General features: G+C 42.1%; 1 protein-coding gene across 3 annotated transcripts in view; it reads left to right on the plus strand.

The window, feature by feature from the left end:
* Positions 1 to 20,297, plus strand: part of TTC39A (tetratricopeptide repeat domain 39A) — a 76,605-nt gene that overhangs the window by 42,824 nt on the left and 13,484 nt on the right. For all 3 annotated transcript variants that reach the window (XM_037905958.2, XM_043521409.1, XM_043521408.1), the window contains exons 6-13: positions 5,917 to 5,981; positions 7,211 to 7,310; positions 10,079 to 10,144; positions 14,654 to 14,762; positions 15,823 to 15,890; positions 15,980 to 16,039; positions 17,750 to 17,911; positions 19,624 to 19,715. In XM_037905958.2, coding sequence (XP_037761886.1) covers positions 5,917 to 5,981; positions 7,211 to 7,310; positions 10,079 to 10,144; positions 14,654 to 14,762; positions 15,823 to 15,890; positions 15,980 to 16,039; positions 17,750 to 17,911; positions 19,624 to 19,715 — 722 coding nt within the window. The remainder of the gene's footprint in view (positions 1 to 5,916; positions 5,982 to 7,210; positions 7,311 to 10,078; positions 10,145 to 14,653; positions 14,763 to 15,822; positions 15,891 to 15,979; positions 16,040 to 17,749; positions 17,912 to 19,623; positions 19,716 to 20,297) is intronic.

Genomic DNA, 20,297 nt, shown 5'->3' on the forward strand with positions numbered 1-20,297 from the left:
TCATCTATCGCTAATGTATAATGCCCCTCAGTGTGGAATTTGCAGGTGGTTCAGTATTGTTGATGGAAACTCTGGGACTAAGTCCTGCCCTTCAGATCAAGCTACCAGATTTTCTGCCCCCAGCCAGCACACCAAGTTGGCAGTTCAGTTTCTTCTAGCAATTTTGTTTTCTAACTTTTAATTTCTGTTTATTTTTGTGCAGTAGTGACTTCATTTCAGCATCTAGCTCCTCTTTCCCTCTCATGAGGTGAAGAATCTCTGGAGTATAGACGCTCTCACCCTCTGGTTTCTCTGGTACAGCACCTCTGAAGTGAGCTCCCTCTGCCCTTCACTGCAGCAGCAAACACAGAGCCAAGTGTGTGAGTTGTTCTGGGCAGCTTCTTAGGCGCCTCAGTGGGCCTGGTATACCCCACTGACCCTTGTGCTGCCAGAATATGAGCTTTGAGTTGGAGAGACCTGTAGGGCCTTGACCGCCTCCTGAAATCTCTGATCCCCTGTGGAAGGCTCCATACCCATTCATGGACAGCATGCCAATTGGTACCCTGTTGAGAGAAATAGACCAATTCATAATATGCCAGCTGCTGGAAAGGATAGATACCCACTGGTGGTTCAAAAAATCGAGAAGAACTTTTTGAACCCAATGCAGAAAATTGCTCACCCATGGGTCAAAACTACTTGGCTCTGGCCATAATTTTCCTACCATGGTAAAGATTTGCAAAGATCCAAAACATCATTGTATCATTCATTTCCTGGCAGTGGTCATCTCTAGCCAATTATCTCCTACAGGTAGGATTGCTGGTGCCAAGTTGTCAAGGTTCCTTCCCCACTCTGAACTCTAGGGTACAGATGTGGGGACCCCTAAACTTATTCTTACCAGCTTAGGTTAAAAACTTCCCCAAGGTACAAACTTTGCCTTGTCCTTGAACAGTATGCTGCCACCACCAAGCGTTTTAAACAAAGAACAGGAAAAGAGCCCACTTGGAGATGTCTTCCCCCAAAATATCCCCCCAAGCCCTACACCCCCTTTCCTGGGGAAGGCTTGATGATAATCCTCGCCAATTGGTACAGGTGAACACAGACCCAAACCATTGGATCTTAAGAACAATGAAAAATCAATCAGGTTCTTAAAAGAAGAATTTTAATTTAAAGAAAAGGTAAAAGAATCACCTCTGTAAAATCAGGATGTAAATACCTTACAGGGTAATCAGATTCAAAACATAGAGAATCCCTCTAGGCAAAACCTTAAGTTACAAAAAGATACAAAAACAGGAATATACATTCCCTCCAGCACAGCTTATTTTACCAGCCATTAAACAAAAGAAAATCTAATGCATTTTCTAGCTAGTTTACTTACTAACTTAACAGGAGTTGGAAGGCTTGCATTTCTGATCTGTTCCCAGCAAAAGCATCACACAGGCAGACAGAACCCTTTGTTACCCTCCCCCCCACCTCCAGATTTGAAAGTATCTTGTCCCCTCATTGGTCATTTTGGGTCAGGTGCCAGCGAAGTTACCTTAGCTTCTTTACCATTTATAGGTGAAAGGGTTTTGCCTCTGGCCTGGAGGGATTGTATAGCACTGTGTACAGAAAGGTGGTTACCCTTCCCTTTATATTTATGACACAAGTACTGGCTTCATCTCTGAATGAGATTTTTCAAAATGCACCCTCCAGATATTCCTTTAAGGACATAGAACCATTTACCGGGTACAATGCAAAATTAGATGTCCTTCTCAGATCACCTTCAAAAGTCCATTTGTGGGCAGGTAAGTACAACCAACATACTCAAGCAAGTCTCACAAGGTGGACTGCATACATAGATGACAAATTGTCAAAAATTTAGAATCCACATTCATTTAATTTGCTTAGATACAACACTGACAAAGTTGTCAGAATGAAAACATACACACATGACTGCATAGTTCAGAGCAGTGGTCCATTTAGTCCAATATCTCATTTATAATTGTGGCCAGAACCAGCTGCTTCAAAAGAAGGTGCAAGAAACCACATTGTGGATAGTTATGGTGCTCATAGGGGACGTTTCCTGCTATCTCCCATGTAAATGTTTATTTATGATTGAAGCATCAGTGTTTATATCCTTTTCAAAAATAAGGAGTAGCCAGCTGTCAAAGCTTCTCTGTGACAATGGAAATAATATCCTGGACAGAGAAGAATCTGCTACCTTTCAAGACAGGTCGCATAAAGGATACAGAAAAGAGGGAAAAGGTCTCCCCATAGTCCTCTAACCGCCCAAAAGACACTCTGTACTTGATAGCCCAGGAACCTCCATTGCACCTGCAGAAAACACCATGCCTCTGTAAGCAGGGGCTCCTTCATCCAGACCTGGACCACCTACAGTTACAACCTGGACATTGGAAGAGAAAGTGTAATTCAGCAAGGATTTTCCATTAGCCTCATTGAGAAATTTTGATATCCAAAGAGAACTCAATCAGGAAATTTCACTCATTGATCTGGTCACATTACATTTCTGGTGTGAGGGGAAACAGAAAGCTCTTTGGGAAACACTGTCTTTTGTACAGTACCCAGCGCAATGGGACCAAGGCCTAGATGTTGCCATAATACAAATAATAATCATAGAACTGTAGGGATGGAAGGGACCTCAAAAGGTCATTAAGTTGAGCCCCCTGTGCTGAGGCAGGACCAATTAAAACTAGACCATCCCTGACAGGTGTTTGTCCAATCTGTACTTTAAAACCTCTGATGATGGGGATTCTACAGTCTCCCTTGGAAGAATATTCCAGAGCTTAACTTCCCCTACAGTCCTATTTTCACTGGACATGGAGAATAATTGTTTGCTGTTCTCTTTGTAACAGCCCTTAACGTATTTGAAGGCTATTACCAGGTCCCCGCTCACTCGTCTTTTCTCAAGACTAAACATGTCTAGTTTATTAACCTTTCCTCATTGGTCAGGTTTTTTAAACCTTGTATCGTTGTTGCTCTCCTCTGGACTCTCTCAATTTTGTCCACATCTTTTCTAAAGTGTGGCACCCAGAATTAGATACGGTACTCCAGCTGAGGTCTCACCGGTGATGAACCGAGCAAGACAACTGTAAAATTCTGTTGATATTGGCTACACTAGAGTTTCTCCAGAATGATTGACTGGAGTCCTACACAACCAAGCACTGCATAAAAGTGGGAACCAGCCCTAGCAACATTCTTTAGAAAGGTACATCGGACTCCCCACCTGAGCATCAGATGTCAAGATTAATCAGGACGACAGATTAGACAAGCCTGTGTCTGGCTTTTCCAATCACCTTTGCCTCTGAAAGACAGGTTTTGGAATTAGTGCCTCTATCTATACAAGAACCACACTGCTATTGTCATGAAAAAAATGCTAAACCTCCAGAAACTTTTCAGTTCAATGTAAGTTCTTCTTTCCACGGTTCCTGGGAAATAGCTCTCCCACCTTTTTATTCCAATCCTTTGGAAGGTAGTGACATAAATGGGCATTCTCAGCATTCTAAAGATATATCTCAAGTATATTGAGGACACACACATGGTTCATCTCATTCCCTCCAAAATTCACAGCCTTCAGACCTCAAAATTGCGGCAGACAAGATATTAAAATCCTGCAGCAACTGACATGCTAGGCATCTGGAGGACTATTTACGGAGTAGGAATCCCCCAAAGTGCATGAGCTTCATCTGAGGAAGTTTTGCAAAATAAGTTTCCATTCCTCTGCAGAGACCTCCTTTGGTAGGAAGGTTCCCTACTGGATTGGCTCCTTAAATTACAAAATTCTTGCTTTAAAATGTGGCGCAAGGGAGATAATTTCCATTCCAGAATAGAATTCTACAATAATAATTACAACTCTGCTTATCCTCCCCCACCACCACTTCTTTGATTCACTGCTCCTTACTTTCTATTAATGATGAATGTGGAGAGAAGCTGTGCAGCAGAATGAAAAATTTCTTGCCTGCTAATTTTCTTCCTGTTAGCAGCTTCTTCCCTCATTCAGACCACCCGTGTCATCTGGTAAATGACTAGAATACAGTTGGTAACAAATTGATTTTTTTCTCTAAAGGGAGATTTAAACATACATTTAATTCATATATTATATCAAGCTGTTGTCTTTGATGCTAATATTTGATTCCTGGAGTGTTTCTTCAGCTTTTTGAAACACTCTTTTGCTGGCCTGAGTTGAAGGGCAGGGCTTAGTCCTGGAGCCTGCAGCTTGCCTCCATATCCCACAGGTGGGGGGCATTACCCATTAGTGATAAATGAGGAAAGAAGCTACGAATGGAAAATTATCAAGCGGTTTCTCATAGGTTAAGTCATAATTCTTAACTCAAAGGCCCCTACATATTTTATCTTGCAGATTCCATGTTTCTTATGTTTTGTTATACAATATCTGAGCATTTGTTACATTGCTTTTTATGGCTGTGCTACACACTTACCATTAACACGTTAAAATCCAGTAACAAAAAGAGAGCACATCCAACATACCTGATGTTTTTCATTAAACCAAATTGCATCCGGCAGGATCTGGTGCAGGCAGTCAGCTATTCGTAGCTGGTGCTGAGCCAGGGAATGTCTGAACCTTAACCGTGCTCAAGGACAAATGGTTCAAAGCTCTTTTCATTCGTTTAAAACAGTCACAGCTGTCTGTACTGTAGGTGCCACTTTTTGCTAACAGCAACAAGAGACAATATGACTCTATTCCTGTAGCCATTAATGTAGACTAAAGAGCCATGGCTCAGAGTTAAAGCAACTAATCACAGAAAGCATGAAAATAAAAATAAAAATCTGATATTTTAGAACACCGTAAAAACAACAAAAATTAGAAAAGAAATCCTAAGTCTTAACCATTTACTGTTATACCAATAAAATAAAAACCAGCAGGATCTTATTAAAGGGGATAAGGCAAAATGCCACATTTATTGTGAATACAGAAAGAATCTTAGTAAGCAGTTAGTTATAGCGATAACATTCCATTCGATTTCATATTTATTCACACATTCATTCATACACACACACACAAACACAGGCTCTGCAAGGTTGTTATCATAGTTACCAGCCTTAGAGTTGCTTGTGCTAAGCCACTGGCCAGGTGGCCTGACACGAGGAGGGAGCAGGGCCTTGTCAGATGCTCATCTGATGCTCCTGGAAGTTGGTTTGCAGAATCAGACCCCAAAGTTCTCAGTTTCTAGAGTCCACTTTTATAGGAATTTCTTCCTATGCCAGTCTATGGGAATTGCTTCATCATGCTGTTGCTGAATGAATCAGCAGATGGCACATTCCTGATGGCTCCGTGCTGCCAGATGTTATCTCGTTCTTTGGGTCTCCCATCCTTGAGGCTGTTGGGTGGATTCCAGTCTGCCCTCCAGGGGTCCTCTGGTTGTTTCCACTTGACACCTTCTTCGGCCGATCGACACTGGATTCTTAGGCTGGCACCTCCCTGATCATTCATTTATTATCCACATGAAGCCTCCATCCACATACATCCTCTATCTCTATTTTAATCACAATTGTTAACAAAGCGAGATAAATACAACAAAAGGGCAGGGAGTCTCTGTGTGCTGTTTCTGTTGTTACAAAGTATCGCTTTGAGTCTCTCTCTGTCTTAGGATGTACTATCACAATTAGCAGCTTGCAAGTTTCACACAGAGAGGGAGAGAAACAGTAAAAACGAGAGACCAAAAACCAAGAGACCTCTTAAATAGTAATACCCTGGAATTTAAACTATGGGGAATCAAACTCATTTGTGATTTTAATACAGAACTTCTTTGATATGATCCAACAAAAATTAGAAAAGAAATCTTAAGTCTTAGCCATTTACTGCTCCACAGAGACTCATCCTGTCTGATTCATCTTAATTTGTTTTACTCCCATATATTAATTTCCAGAAAGCAAATGCAGTTTAAATTGCTCAGTGCTAATGTGTTTCCCTTCCACCAGGATGAGAACATGGTTAGCTTTATCAAAGGAGGCATCAAAGTCAGGAACAGCTATCAGACATATAGGTAAGTAGGCCTGAATTATTGTGGTATTATCATACCAGATGCACTTCTGCAATAAAAAGACTCTAGTGGGAGGGGGTGTCTCAAACAATTAGCATTGTTGTTATTTATTTACTTAGGCACATGGTGTAAGCTATAACTATCTTCAAAATCTAGGAGCATGAGTAATTTTCAACCCACGCAGATTGGGATAAGTGGTCCTCCTCAGTTCACTCCTAGAGAACATGGATTTGATACTGATTGGTGGCTAGCAAGTGAGCCACCTCCACAGGCAGATGCTGTTTATGTCCAACCTCCTCCCTCAGTCCTAAAACCAATCAAACACATCTTGAGTAGCTTTCAACTTGTCAGACAGCTTGTTTCCTCTGTACTGTTATATGAATGTGCTGCCTTATGTTTTCCGCCTGAATAACTTTTTTTAGATTATTGGAAAAAACAGCCGGGCAAATAAGAACAAAAGCAAAGTCACTCACAGAGCTCAGTGTGTCCTCTGTAACATGCATCAGAGGGGTGGCCGTGTTAGTCTGGATCTGTAAAAGCGGCAAAGAGTCCTGTGGCACGTTATAGACTAACAGACGTATACTGCATGCATCCAACGAAGTGGGTATTCGCCCACGAAAGCTCACGCTCCAATACGTCTGTTAGTCTATAAGGTGCCACAGGACTCTTTGCCTCTGTAACATGCTGCATCATCCTGCCACACAATACTGCAGACAGCTCCCCTAGAAATGTTAAAGGTATATGGAATTCTCCTTTTTAAAGCACTCATGACAGTAGAGTACAAGTTCATAGATCCATCATTTGAAAGATGACCTGTAAGTCTACCAAGCTGGCATCTCTCTTCATTTTTGCAAATACAAGAGATGTTCTTAGTTCATGTACACATAAATCCCGGTATATTTCCTGATGTTTGCATGATAAAGAATTTGCTCTTCACATGTTCAGTCATGGCATGCTTTCTTAGACTCCTGGTTTGTTAAAGTTTTGCACATGTAGAAAGAAGCTGTTCTCTACTGTACTAATGAATAGGAAAGAGAAATGAGACCTTTTACCACCATCCCATGGTTAACAATAGCTTCTGGCTACTTTCATCTATCTAGATTAGATGAGACTTCAGAGTTATGACTATAATTGTTATATTTCAAAATGACTGGTCACCTTTCTAACTGAATTGGGCTAAATACTTACCCGGTTATCCATGTATTCTGTAATGTTATCTTCTGTATTGTTAGGGAATTGGACAGTCTTATACAGTCTCCAAACTATGTTAAAGGAAAGAACTATCTCCATTTTGAAGGTGGTGTAAAGCTTGGAGTTGGAGCTTTCAACCTGGTATGTAAAAGAAGTCTTCACTAAGGCCCCCCTCCTGTAAACACTTACAGACATGCTTAACTTAAACTCAGTAGAATGCAGGTGTTTAATGTTTGAAGTTAGAAATGTGCAAGTATTTGCTGGGCCGGCCCTCTGCTGGTTTACAGCATCTGCAGATATTAACGTGATTAAGAAACATCAAGGGTGAACATTCTACACATAAAAGAGAAATACAGAGGAACTGCTATGGCCACGATCCTACAGTTTACTGTGTGCAAGCACTCCTCTGCATTTGCATGGAGCTCTGCTGACTTCAAGGAGTCTCTGCATGAGTGCAAGCGTCTGCCCATCCAACGTTCATTGTAGGATTTGGGCCTATGTTAGCACCGTGGTCAGGACAAAGTAGCATCTTGGGCCATTTCAGTAACCTGAGCTGTGATCAGTAGTTCGACTGTGGAAAGAGCTGATCACAGCTCAGTCTTCAGCCTAAGAGCTCCCTGCATGTTTACAATACCTAAAGCTTAAAGAAGATGTGTCTGAGACCCCTCTGTGATTGAACTGAACTACACTGCCTTTGATATGGAATCCTGCAGGCAAAAGGTACCATCCCCAATCACTGCCACTTCTCCCAGCCAGAGATGGCAAATCAGTTTGACTAAAATAAGAACTAACCAGAATCTAATCTGAACAATTTTCAGTGTTCATAAGTTTTTAAATTGACTTTTTTGCGGGTGGGCAGTGAGGGGGGGTTGGTATGCAGGTGTTTAATTATTTTTGTGCACTTTTCTACGTCTTGGTTTCATCCCACATCAGAAGTGAAAGTACCAGTATGCTGTGAAAGAGAGGATGCTTTTACTGGTGGTATTTTTAAACTGTAACGAGTAAGATTTGGATGTAATGGCTTGTTAGGCCAATCCCCCCTATCCAGCTCCTGGGAATGCCATAGCCTGCTGGCATGGTAGAAAGAAGCATCAGCACTTTCACCCTAATCCACTGCTCAGATTTGAAATCAGAATGTTCCTTCTCCTAGACAGACTTGCCTAAAGAGGCTAAGCGAGTCCTGTCTGCCCAGGGTTGAAATCAGAATTTTTCTGCTAGATTCAGTTAATTCATAGCACGTTATTCCACAATATTTGGTGCCACACTTGTGGGTTGGGGTAACAGACATCAGAAGGAAGGAGACAGTAGAGAGAGAGTTCTTCAAAAGGTGGCAGGTGTAAAGTGGAGTGATTTTAAGACAAATGAAGTGAGAAGGATCTGAGATCAAGGGGATTGACTGTAATCTAAAAGATTACAATGTGGGGGACCGCTGCAGGAGGCAAACAGATGATAGGATGCCAAGGAAAATAATGCAGAAGCAGCCAAGGTCAGTCAGACCTAGAGGCTGGCCACTGGCTAGATGGCAGGACATCATTTGCAGCAACATGACCAGGTGGCACTTAATGGAGGAACAAGGTAAGGACAGGAATAAATAGCAGCAATGCTGTACTGCTCCCTGTGTCTGTAAAGATGCTTTGGGATGAGAAGATGATTTCTAAACTGGCCTGAAGCAGGACTACCAGATATTTTCTGTGCAAGTCTGATTTTGATTCTGCGTGTGTTCCGCCCTGTGCTCAGAGAAGCTTTATGTAAACCTTACGTAAACTGTGACTGTCAACAGTTAAAAATTGAGTCACAGCAGATGCAGTCTGATTATGCATGAATTGTTCTCATACTTCTTTAAAAAAGTATAGCTGAGTATTTCCACAGCATCCCCTTTAGTGTGTTCTTTTAGTGTCTCTCCTTCCCATAATGCATAAAGGTGACTCCCATTAAAATAATAAGAAGAAAGAATGCAAACTAAAATGGTGGTTATTGCTATTAATACTGCCTTACTGGCTGTCATAATACTGGGACCCCAATTTATTTGATATACTGTATAAATACATCTCAGATGTTCTCTGTCACTTTTTTCCCCAGAAGCATAGTTCCTTCTCTCTTTTTTTAAAAGGGGATAATGTTTATTTTTTTTAGCAGTGACCATTTTAAACTTGCTTTTCAATTGTTAACAGCAAAAGCAACATTGATTTACACTCTACTTGGTTCAAAGGCTACTGTAAACAAAGTCATTGTTTAGTTGTAGGAGTTAGTATTTACCATACAGGCAGTTGCATAACAAGAAGTGAATCCGTGTCACGTGTGTTCCTTTTGTATACTTTAATATAGGAGTAGTATCCGTTTCCCTGTTTTACAAACAGGTGGCCTAACCCCGAGTTCAATGAGATTACTTAGAGTAATAAGAACTGTGCCCAGCAGTAAATGTCTGCATGATCAGATTCGTGGTTGGTTGGTTTGTTCTGACACAAGAACCTGTTTCTTGGAACAGTGTAGTGGACTCCAAAAACTGATCCATGTAACACATAGATAGCGAGTATCCTGCTTGATGGGTCTGGCAAACCTTTAATTTCTGTAGTTCCCACCGAAATAATCATTAAAATGCTGCAAAATGCAGCAACCAGTGTTATCCAGAGTTGCTGTTAGTTTTACCTAGGAAACAGGAGTTTACATATTTACTGTGATCCTGAGGCTGATATCGTTTTGTTTAATCATTAAGGATACATGAGATACAACAAATAGCTGAGAGAAATATACATCTACACAAGAAGACTTAGGGGGAGCTAATTAGGCTTTTAATGATTTTATTGATTGCCTTTGGGGTTTGGACAGGTCATATCAGACACCCTGGGGTTGAGAGAGAGGAGAATATCAATTCCAATTACTGCTCAGCTTATTTATGTTTCTTTCCACAGACATTGTCCATGTTTCCAACACGGATCTTACGATTACTGGAGTTTGTTGGGTTTTCTGGAAGCAAGGTAAATATCACTCATTTGATAAGATTGTAATAAATGTGGCTGATACATTACAGCTGGAATCTGATTCCCCACCCCACCATTCTAACATTCTTTGAAATGTGAGTATTGCAGGGTTTTCATCACTGGAGCTGACGTTACTGCTGCTCAAGGATTTTTTTCTTGGTCTTTTTTAAAAAAACAAACTTTGTAAATATTTTAAAATTTAGGACAGTGACATGATGTTTGGAAAATACAAGAAAGATAAGAAGCAACAGTTCAAAGTATAATATTGAGATTATTACTATTTATTTATTGGATTGCAATAGTGCTTAGAAGCACTATTTGTAGTTGATATTGAGTTAATTTAATAAGGAGGTTGAGAATTTATCTAATTTAATAGATGCTGTAATCACAGAATCCTGACAGCCCTGATTCTGTTCCTGTGTGGAACCCAGCTTAAAAGAGCATGCATATGATTATGTATCCATTCTTTTCTCTATGCCTTTAATGGCAACTATTAACTTCAAAGACATATCTAAATTCTCCTAAGTAGATGCCCAGGAATAACTGGCCTGGCATGTACTCAGAAAGTGTGGGGTAGGGGAAGGAGGTTTGGTAGTGGCAGACTCACCAACCATACTCATAGGGTCTTGGGTGGGTCTGCAGGAAGAGATCAAAGGTATTTTCCTGGAGGTCTGTTGTCCCAGCGCAGGATATGTTAATTCCTGCTGAGAGGGATGGAGGGGGGAGGAGCGGGGATGGGGCACGCTCAGGGGAGGGGGCAGAATCATGTCCGGGGCTGCCGGCCCTGCTGATCAACTCCTCCCACCTAACGCCTCCTGCATGCCGGGCAACAGCTGTTCCCTGGTGTGCAGGAGGCACTGGGAGGGAGGGGGAGGAGTGGGAATGGGGCATGCTGTGGGGTGGGGGGGACGGAAAGAGGTGAGGAAGACGAAGGGCAGGGGTGGAGTGGGGGTGGGAAGAGGTGGGGCAAGGGTGGGGCCTTGGGGGAAGGGCTGGGGGCTGAGCGGGGGACTTGGGGGTCTGTGAAATATTTTAATTCAAAATGGGGGTCCTCAGGTTGCTAAAGTTTGAGAACTGCTGGTCTAGATAATACTTAGTCCTGCCATGAGTGCAGGGGACTGGACTAGATGACCTCTTGAGGTCCCTTCCAGTCCTACAATTCTATGATCAGCATGCTTTTGTAAAGACACTTGATGAACGGTCATCTTGTATAGGAAAACTGTCACCCTTTTTTATTCAATCTCTCCTTCTTGATTGTGGACAGGCCCTGGGATTTCTCATGTGGCTCTGTGTGGGTTTATCCTTGTGCCAGTGAGTAAGCAGCTCCTGTTTCAAATAGTTGGTAGCAGGCTGAAGCATGATCTAGAATTATCATAAACATAAGCAAAAATGTTCCAAATACCTTCAAAAGAAAGGGGAGTATTTAGACATTCCATTGACCAAAGTTCAAGGGGGGGGGGTGCCTTGACAGTAACACTGTAATCTAAAAAGATCTTGCTGTGCTTAAGGTTGTGAGCCGTAAGCCCAGATCCGAGAGAAGTATTGCTACTTGCATTTGCAATCACATTTACTGTGGCAGGTCTCCAAAGCTCAGCAAGAGGAAGTTGCCCCTTGGAGTACAGACATGACATTTCAAGGTGAGAGAAATAGAAAGGAGGACAGGAGATGGTAGGAGGGGAGAGGGAACAGGCATGTGTAACTCATGGCATCACAGTCAAGAGGGAAGGAGTTTTGAGTCCTGCTGTGTTTTGACTGTAAGATGACAATTATCTTATTATTTCTTAAATTCTGTCAGAATGCTTGGTGCTGGGCAAAACACAGAGGAAGACGTGGCCTGTGCGTTGAGAAAATCACAGTCCTATCTGAGAGCATAAATCAGAGGCATAATGCACTGGGACACTCGGGGATAATGTTTCACTCTTAGTGTGGAGGGCTGCTTGTTTACTGTAGGTTATTAATACTGCATTTATAGACATTCATACCCAAAGCTGCATTAGAGCACTCCCCTGATGCAAAGATGCCCTGAAGCCAGTGGATCTGGCCCCCAGAGAATTCCCCTTTGTAGTGGTATCCTCAGGTGGTACCGATCAGCCAGTATGTCCTCCACCCCACTCCCTCCAATTGGGTTTCTTGTGTATGAGGGTATGCCTGGGGCTCCTTTACATCCTGGGCTGCCCTTCAGGGCAATTGGCAGCTGGTCTAACTTAGAGCAGCTCTTAGTCTGAACCATTATAAAATTTTAAATTAATCCTCTGTGTCTTAAATGCAGTTTGGCAATGGGTCAAATGGCAGAATTATTGACATAGAAGGCAGGAAATTAGACTGATGGGGTCAACTTGGAAGTGGGAGGAAATTTGTGCCAAATCAGTTGTGCTGAGTATCAATTTTTACATATGTCTTAATTTGTAATTGTTACCATTCCCCCCTTAGAAATCCTCTTATCTGGCATTTTCCGCTCTTCTGCAAACACTAAGCCAAAGTTAACTCCAATGTGATCTTGCATAACACATTCAAGTGCTCTGTCTGCTTTGTGCCCAATTTAATTAATCAATTATGTAGATAAGCTAATGGTAATATCCATCCTATTTGATAAGCTTGTGGTGACATGGCCAAGTCATGAGACAAGAAAGGCAACTCTGCGTTTTGCTTTCTTTGTAAAGACCCTCAATTAAAAAACTGATTAAAAAATTGTGTGAAGCTTTGTTGTAGCCATGTTGGTCCCAGGATCTGACACACACAAGATAGGTGAGATAACATCTTGTATTGGATCAGTTTCTGCTGGTGGACGGGACAAGTTTTCAAGCTACACAGAGCTCTCCTTTAGGTCACCACTTGTTCAAGTAGTTTCACTTCAGGGAAGCGGAAGTAGTTTAGTTAAACTCCCGGCTGAAATAGGAGTAAGCCATTCTGAGGTTTCTGAATGCTGCCCTTGTTCTCCCCACTTTGCATGGTCTTAGTTTTCTCTTTTATTTTGCTGACTTGGCCGGGAATCAATAGGGTATTGAATGTTGTATGCCCCACATAACATAGGGACATAACATTTGCCATGTTGTCCTGTGTTTAATGTGTTGTTTAGCTATTTGTGGAATATGATTAGAAAGATCCTATATTTAAAACCCATCTATTGCCCGGACAGCTGTGTATATTGCACAGTTGCAACATTCCCTAAGGTGGATTTTGTTTGGGAACACATTCTCACTATTTCTGGGTTGGTGGCTGTCAGACAGGTCGTGACGTGCTGCTTCTCCTGCAGGGGGTAGTGTGAGAGCGCACAACATCAGTAATAACATGTTCTCTTAGTGGGTATGATCTGGTCTCCCTCAGTGGCTGACCTGACTCAGTGAGAATAGACAAGATTTTTACTGACAATTTATGAAGTTACTTCTTTAGCTCGAGTGGTAGCAACTTGTGCTTTTGGTACTGAAGACCCCTTGGATGTACACCGTGCCTTTCTATAAGCAACCTAGGTCCACTAGATATACATTCTTCATGAACCCTCTGTTGGTTTTTTACATTGGATCTTAAACAGGAAAGAAGTGGTTTGCAAGGAATAATGCAAGAGTTAATTTGGAAGAAGTTTTTTTGCAACACGCCTGGGTCTGTCATTTCCTGATATTGCTGTTGTAGGCAAATGGTCCAAGAGTAATTTTAAAATACTTCTCTCTCTCTTTCTCCCCCCTACCATCTCACATACTTTATTATCATTAAGTAAGGATGTCCCTCAATGTCTCTGAGATATAGATGTGTTATGGTACTCAGATACCACAGTGACAATGGGCATTATGTAAAAACCTGAATAGAACTGAACAGTGTTACTCCTGTAGTACCGATGAACAAACCTGAGGCACAGGGAGGCTAAATGAAGGTCAAGTAGCAAGTTACTCTGAGGACTTAGGCTCCAGTATGCCAGTGTTCCTGTCCTCCATTCTAAAGCGTTAACATATATTATGTTGTGTTAATAGAGTCATATAATTTAAGACCCAAAGGGACCATTAGATCATCTAGTCTGACCTCCTGCATATCATATAGGTCATGAAATTTCACCCCTTTCACCTATACTGAATCCAATAACTTGTGTTTGCAAACTCATATATATTACACTGACAGTAACTATTCGTGTCACCACTGTGTGATGTGCCGAGATACATCACATGGTGGTAACATGTGCCAGTTGCATAGGTACTGCAGAATTCTGTGTATTTTATTTTTCAGAAATGACGTTAGCTCTATTGGATGATACTCATGACTCGTAAGCACTACTGCACTCTCCCCTGATAATTGTCCAGTTATCCCTGAGTCACTGCTCTGCCACATGATATTTTGCAAAAGTGTGTTCTCCTCTAGTAACTACATAAACGATTTGTGTCACTGCTGTAGATATACAGTGCAGTCTATGTGTTTGAGCTACCATACGTATAGCTACACGTGATACTACAGAAGTGAAAAGCAAAATAGCACTGTGATTGCTTTACAAGACTTTGTCTTCCTTCTCTAATTTTTGCACAGGAGTATGGTCTGTTGCAGCTTCAAGAGGGAGCATTGATGTACAGCTTTAGGTCGGTGCTGTGTACCATGCTGCTGCTGTGCTATCATACCTTCATGACCTTTGTGTTAGGTAGGATTATTCACAGTAACCCTGTAATAGTCCTTTCATATGATCAGTTATTGCTGGGAAACAAGGGGAAGAAGTGGTTAAATTGCAAACCTGTTGATGAATTGTTCATTCAAACCTGGACTGGACGGAGTTGGATAATTTGTGGTGGTTGATTTTTGCAATAACTATCATCACTGTGGAAAGGGCATTGTTCTTCAAGATGGAGGCTTGTGTAGGACATTTGGGAGGGGGACCTGAGGGGAGAGTTGAGGTGTTGCTGTAAGAAGAGGTCACAAGAACAAGTTATACTTCCTGTGGTCTAGTGAGTTGTTTTGGAAGTGTTTGGGTTTTTTTGTTTAAGTCCTTGTAAAAAGATTTGCTAAATCCTGTTTTCATGTTAATTTGTCACCGCTGTCTTCTTGGGGTGACGTATTTCCCATTAAAATGATACATTCACTCATGGCCTACTCCTAAAGCACTCTTTGACAAAGTCCCAATGGGCTAGGCCTAGGCAAATATACTACCAGCTTTTAGAATAATTGCTAAATATACCTGAAAAATGTGTCATTGGATACCTCAACTCTGGTCTCATAGCCCTGTGCAACTGCAAAAGCCATGCAGTGTGGCCCAGTAAAAACCTGGCCTAGTCCAGTGCCAGTCTTTATGGTTCTATGTTTTAAAAAGGTTGCCATGGCATTAGGAAATGGGGGATGCCCCCATGGCCATTCAGAAGCCAAGCAATGGGCAGTCAGGATCAGATCATGCCCACTTTCACTTTCCTTCTCTTTTTCTGTCTTGCACAGAATTGAGGATCCCAGGCAATGGGGAGGGAGGGAGGGAGCAATGTCACATGGATATTTCTGCCAGCACAGAACTAGTTTGCCTTTACGGTGCCTCCATGTAAGCACAACTTCTTTGTGCCCTCTTCTGATCTGTCTGAAGTGCTGCAGGATGAGCGCCTACATTTGGACCTAAACGCTACTGTATGGGAGAACTTATTTATTGGCCAGATGATGATTACTCAAGGCTATTGTTTCCTATTCCTTTTAATCATTTGCATTGTTTTACTCAACTAATCTAGGGACAGGGAAAGGAAACGTTGAAGAGGCAGAAAAGCTACTCAAGCCTTACTTGGCTCGCTATCCAAAAGTAAGATGAATCCTAATTTAGTTTAGTGTTTGTCGCTAGAATGTATCAGCTGCATGAAAATTGTTCATGGTTGCTTTTGTTTATTACAGGGAGCCATATTCCTGTTTTTTGCGGGCAGGATAGAAACAATAAAAGGCAATATTGATACAGTAAGTAACTCTTTTCTCCTCGGAAAAGAACCTTCAAGAACAACGTTGCCCTATTGGTCATAAAGCCCGGCCAAGATTTAAAAAAATAGGAGCCTACGTTGGGCTTCTAACCATATTTAGACACTTCAGAGCCAATTATCCTAAACTGTGGGCAAGTCCACGTCCAGTGCTGAACCGTGTGGGTGGGATCCATCTGCAAACTTGCAGTGCATAAAAACAAAACAGAAATTTTATTCGGATGATTGCTCTGAATGGCTTGACCCACTGCTTTCAGTTAATTGAATTGAACAACATAAAATAACCATCTGTGATTTGTTTTAATCACTTGATTGGATCAAGGTTTAATCATTTTAATTTGAAAGGTCTACCTTGAAAATGCCCAACTTCAAGCGAAAACCCCTTTGAAATAATGACAGGTTTCAGAGTAGCAACCGTGTTAGTCTGTATTCACAAAAAGAAAAGACGTTCTTGTCAACTGCTGGAAATGGTCCACCTTGATTATCACTACAAAAAGTTTCTCCCCCTTTGCCCTCCCCTTCCCCCCCGCTCTTCTGCTGGCAATAGCTCACCTTAAGTGATCACTCTCATTACAGTGTGTATGGTAACACCCATTGTTTCATGTCCTCTATGCATATAAATCTCCCCACTGTATTTTCCACTGAATGCGTCCGATGAAGTGAGCTGTAACTCACGAAAGCTTATGCTCAGATAAATTGGTTAGTCTCTAAGGCGCCACAAGTCCTCCTTTTCTTTGAAATCATGTTTTTGGAACAGCCCTTTATAGTGTTGCTGGGCCTTCATGCTGATGTGCAATCAAGAACCCTCATTATTGCTGTCCTGAAAAGGGTGCCAGAAGTGTTGGCCCAGAATGGAGCACTCCAGTCAAACAGTAGCTGATTATATGTATCCTGAACAATGCAATTCCTGATTCAATTAAACTCAGCAGAAATTCCACCAGCTACAGCTGAGTGCTAGTTGCAGAGCTGGTATCAAACGATGTGGCCACTTTGAGGCAGTGGCTCTGAAGCCCGGGACAATTAAGCAAGTCTGTGTGTGCGAGTGATGAATGTGGTACGCTGTCTTGTGCTGTTCTTACTCCAGTTTGAGGATGGTGACACAGTTCTCCAATATTAATGCACTTTGTCTAACCCATCTTGAAGCCCGCTGTGCCTTTAACACTCTGCAGTTATTTTCCTTTGCCTGCTCTTGGACTTCTCTCCCTCCAAACCGACTTGTCCTATTCTCTTCTCTTGCTGTTTTTTACATGTCTCAAATACTCTGGGGCAGGTCCTCAGCTGGTATATATTGCCACTGCTCTGCTGAGGTCACTGGAGCTTTGATATGTACACCAGCTGAGGATCTGCCCCTCTGACTTTAATCTCCCTCACAACAAACACTCCTCTGGCTGCTCTACTGTTCGCCTACATTCAGCATTAGGTAATAAAATTAAGGTATAAGGAGGACTCTAGGTGGTAAACTTGATAATGCAGGATGAGAGTCTGAAGTCAAGGGTCTGATCCTGCTGCCTGATCCTAGGAAATGCTGAGCACTCTTAACTCCCATTAACGTAGAATTGAGGGCACTCCCCACCCAGGAGCAGCACTGGGTCCCAGTGCTGTTGCTGAATGGACACATTTGACGTGTACATTCCGTTAAACCTGTTTCTTTCTTACGATGATTATGGTTATGTTTGGCGTTTCCTTTGTGCAGGCAGTTCGCAGGTTTGAGGAGTGCTGTGAGGCTCAGCAGCACTGGAAGCAGTTTCATCACATGTGTTACTGGGAACTAATGTGGTGCTTCACCTACAAGCGCCAGTGGAAGGTGGCCTATTTCTATGCGGACCTCCTAAGCAAAGAAAACAATTGGTCAAAGGTAAGCTAAAGTGACAAGAAAACCAGTCATTAATGAACGAGAGACTAAAGCTTAGGTGTTACATTTTAATTGGGTTGAGCCACATCCATCACAGGGTGAGGGCAGTAAAACAAAATCTGGCTTGCTCTGGCTCATGCAGACAGTGCATCGAGGGAGAGCAGTGCAGACATTCTAAACTTGTCCTATAGTCTGGGGATACAGCTAGATTTCAGAGCTGATTTTTAACTAAAGGGCAGTCAACTGGCAAGGGGCTTTGTCATGTGCTAATTGGCCATCCTGTGCCATTAGTGGTAGGTCCTTATTTCTTTTATTGCAGTTACATTAATGACCATGAGCTGTTTTGGTGACAATGTGGAAGGAAGTGTTTTGTAATGAGAGTTAAACATGATGGTGCCTACTAGGTAATAACTGTAACCAGGGAAAATTCCTTGGTTTAAGGGACTACGCAGCCCCGCTCGTGAGCAGATCTGGCCCAACACATGTGAAATGGAAGGGGGTGTTGTCTCTATGACACTGACTATCTCCCTCCCTCCTCATTTACCCGAGCCCCATGACAGCAGCACCTCAGTTGGGTTCTTTGGTCAGCAGCTGATGGAACCAGGGCATTGGCCCTGTCATAGCTCCAGCAGAAGTCAAGTGGCCAGGAGGTAGAGTTGGGGGCCAGCACAACTGCGCAGAGGGGCAGCCATCCATGCATAATGGCTTCTATCTAAACCAATGTCAGGCTTGCCTTTGCCATGGATCTCTGGGGCTGAGAGGCCTTGTCTCTGCCTATTCTGCAGCCACCAAAACTTCTCCCACCAGAGGCAATAATGACCTGCAGCACTGCAAGCTGAAGCTTGCCAAAATGTCTGTTCTTTTGGCCCCTTCCTGGAGGTCACTATGCAGAACAGGGAAATCAGACCCATATCCTGGGGGCTGCAGTAAACTCTGATGGTAAAGACTAAGGTATTTATAAGAGATTGTAGGGCTCATGAGAAACACCTTCACAAGAGTTCTGTGGGCAGCAGCCAATCACAGAACCAGGGTTTGCATATTGAACATTTGTTGAAAACGTTAATTAAATTATAAACAGGATGAAATGAGAAATTGAGGGGCGTTTTTGTGGGCATGTGGATGCAGGAGTTCCAAGGGCAACAGCCAGTCACAGAACCAACTGTTGCATACTGCATGATTGTTGAAAACCCCATTCTGAGTGTAAATTCCATGTTCTATGGTAATTGCTGTCCCCTGCTGTGATGGCCACTACAGCAGCACTCAGGAAGTAACGAATTATTATACTCTACCTTCCCTTGGCATTCACTATAACATCCTCCAGCACCCTGCACTTTTGACCGTGTATTACTCAGGAGTTCTTATGTGATTAATCACTCATTAGTTCTCTTTAATAGGGAAGCTTCTTTTTTGTTGCACACACACAAGTATTCATAGAATGGAAATAAAAACTGGTACAAACACAGCAAACTAAAAACAATAAAAGATACCATAACATGTGCTCTTCTGTGTTCTCTTTTGAAAGTACTGGGTGTTATGCACATATCTCAGTTGGAAAACTGACCTCCTCTTAAGTGTTTTGTAATATTGAGTTTATAAGGAAAAGCAACAGAGGTTTCCCTCCTTAACAGTACCATCATGTTGGCTTTTAAATCAGTGCTGCTGTGAATACAATTTACTGTACAGATGATGTTGATAGCTTTTGCTCTTCACTGTAGGTTACCTATATTTACATGAAAGCTGCCTATCTCAGTATGTTTGGACCAGATGATCACAGACCCTTTGGGGATAATGAAGTTGAACTGTTTAGGTAAGATTTAGTAAGTCCTAACTAGGACACTATTCCATTCCTTACCTTTTCAAGTGACTTTCAACAATGAATGTAAATCAGGTGTTGGGAGTGGAGAGGAAACGTTACTGATTCTGTAGGGTTAATAAGATGCGTGTGTGTGTGTGTGTGAGAGAATAGAATACAGTGTCAGATCCTCAAAATAATTCCCCATTAACTATAGTAACATTGTTGGAAAGCTTTCAGCAGCCCTTGAGTATATTTCAACTTCCCATTGGCCCAGAAATGCTTTGAATTAATATCATTTTCTATTTCATCATTGCAACAAGTGGCTGCTGCTATTGCAGGCAACATTTTCCATGTTTTTTTCTAGTGTTCCCGGTAGTTAAAGTTGTCATGAGTTTTCTGAAAGCCTTGTACAGATTTCACTACAAGATGTGTCCTGATAAAAGGCTGTTGGAGACAGCCTCAATACAACTGTGAGCTTGGGGCTTGGCATCTGGTAGAACTATGGAAGGCTCAAGAGGGTGAGCCAGGGGGTGTGTATGCACATTATTGGAACTGTAACTTGAATTTGGGTCTGATGTTTATGCTCAAAAAATT

Source organism: Chelonia mydas, chromosome 8, assembly GCF_015237465.2.
Source record: "Chelonia mydas isolate rCheMyd1 chromosome 8, rCheMyd1.pri.v2, whole genome shotgun sequence".
Lineage (NCBI taxonomy): Eukaryota > Metazoa > Chordata > Testudines > Cheloniidae > Chelonia > Chelonia mydas.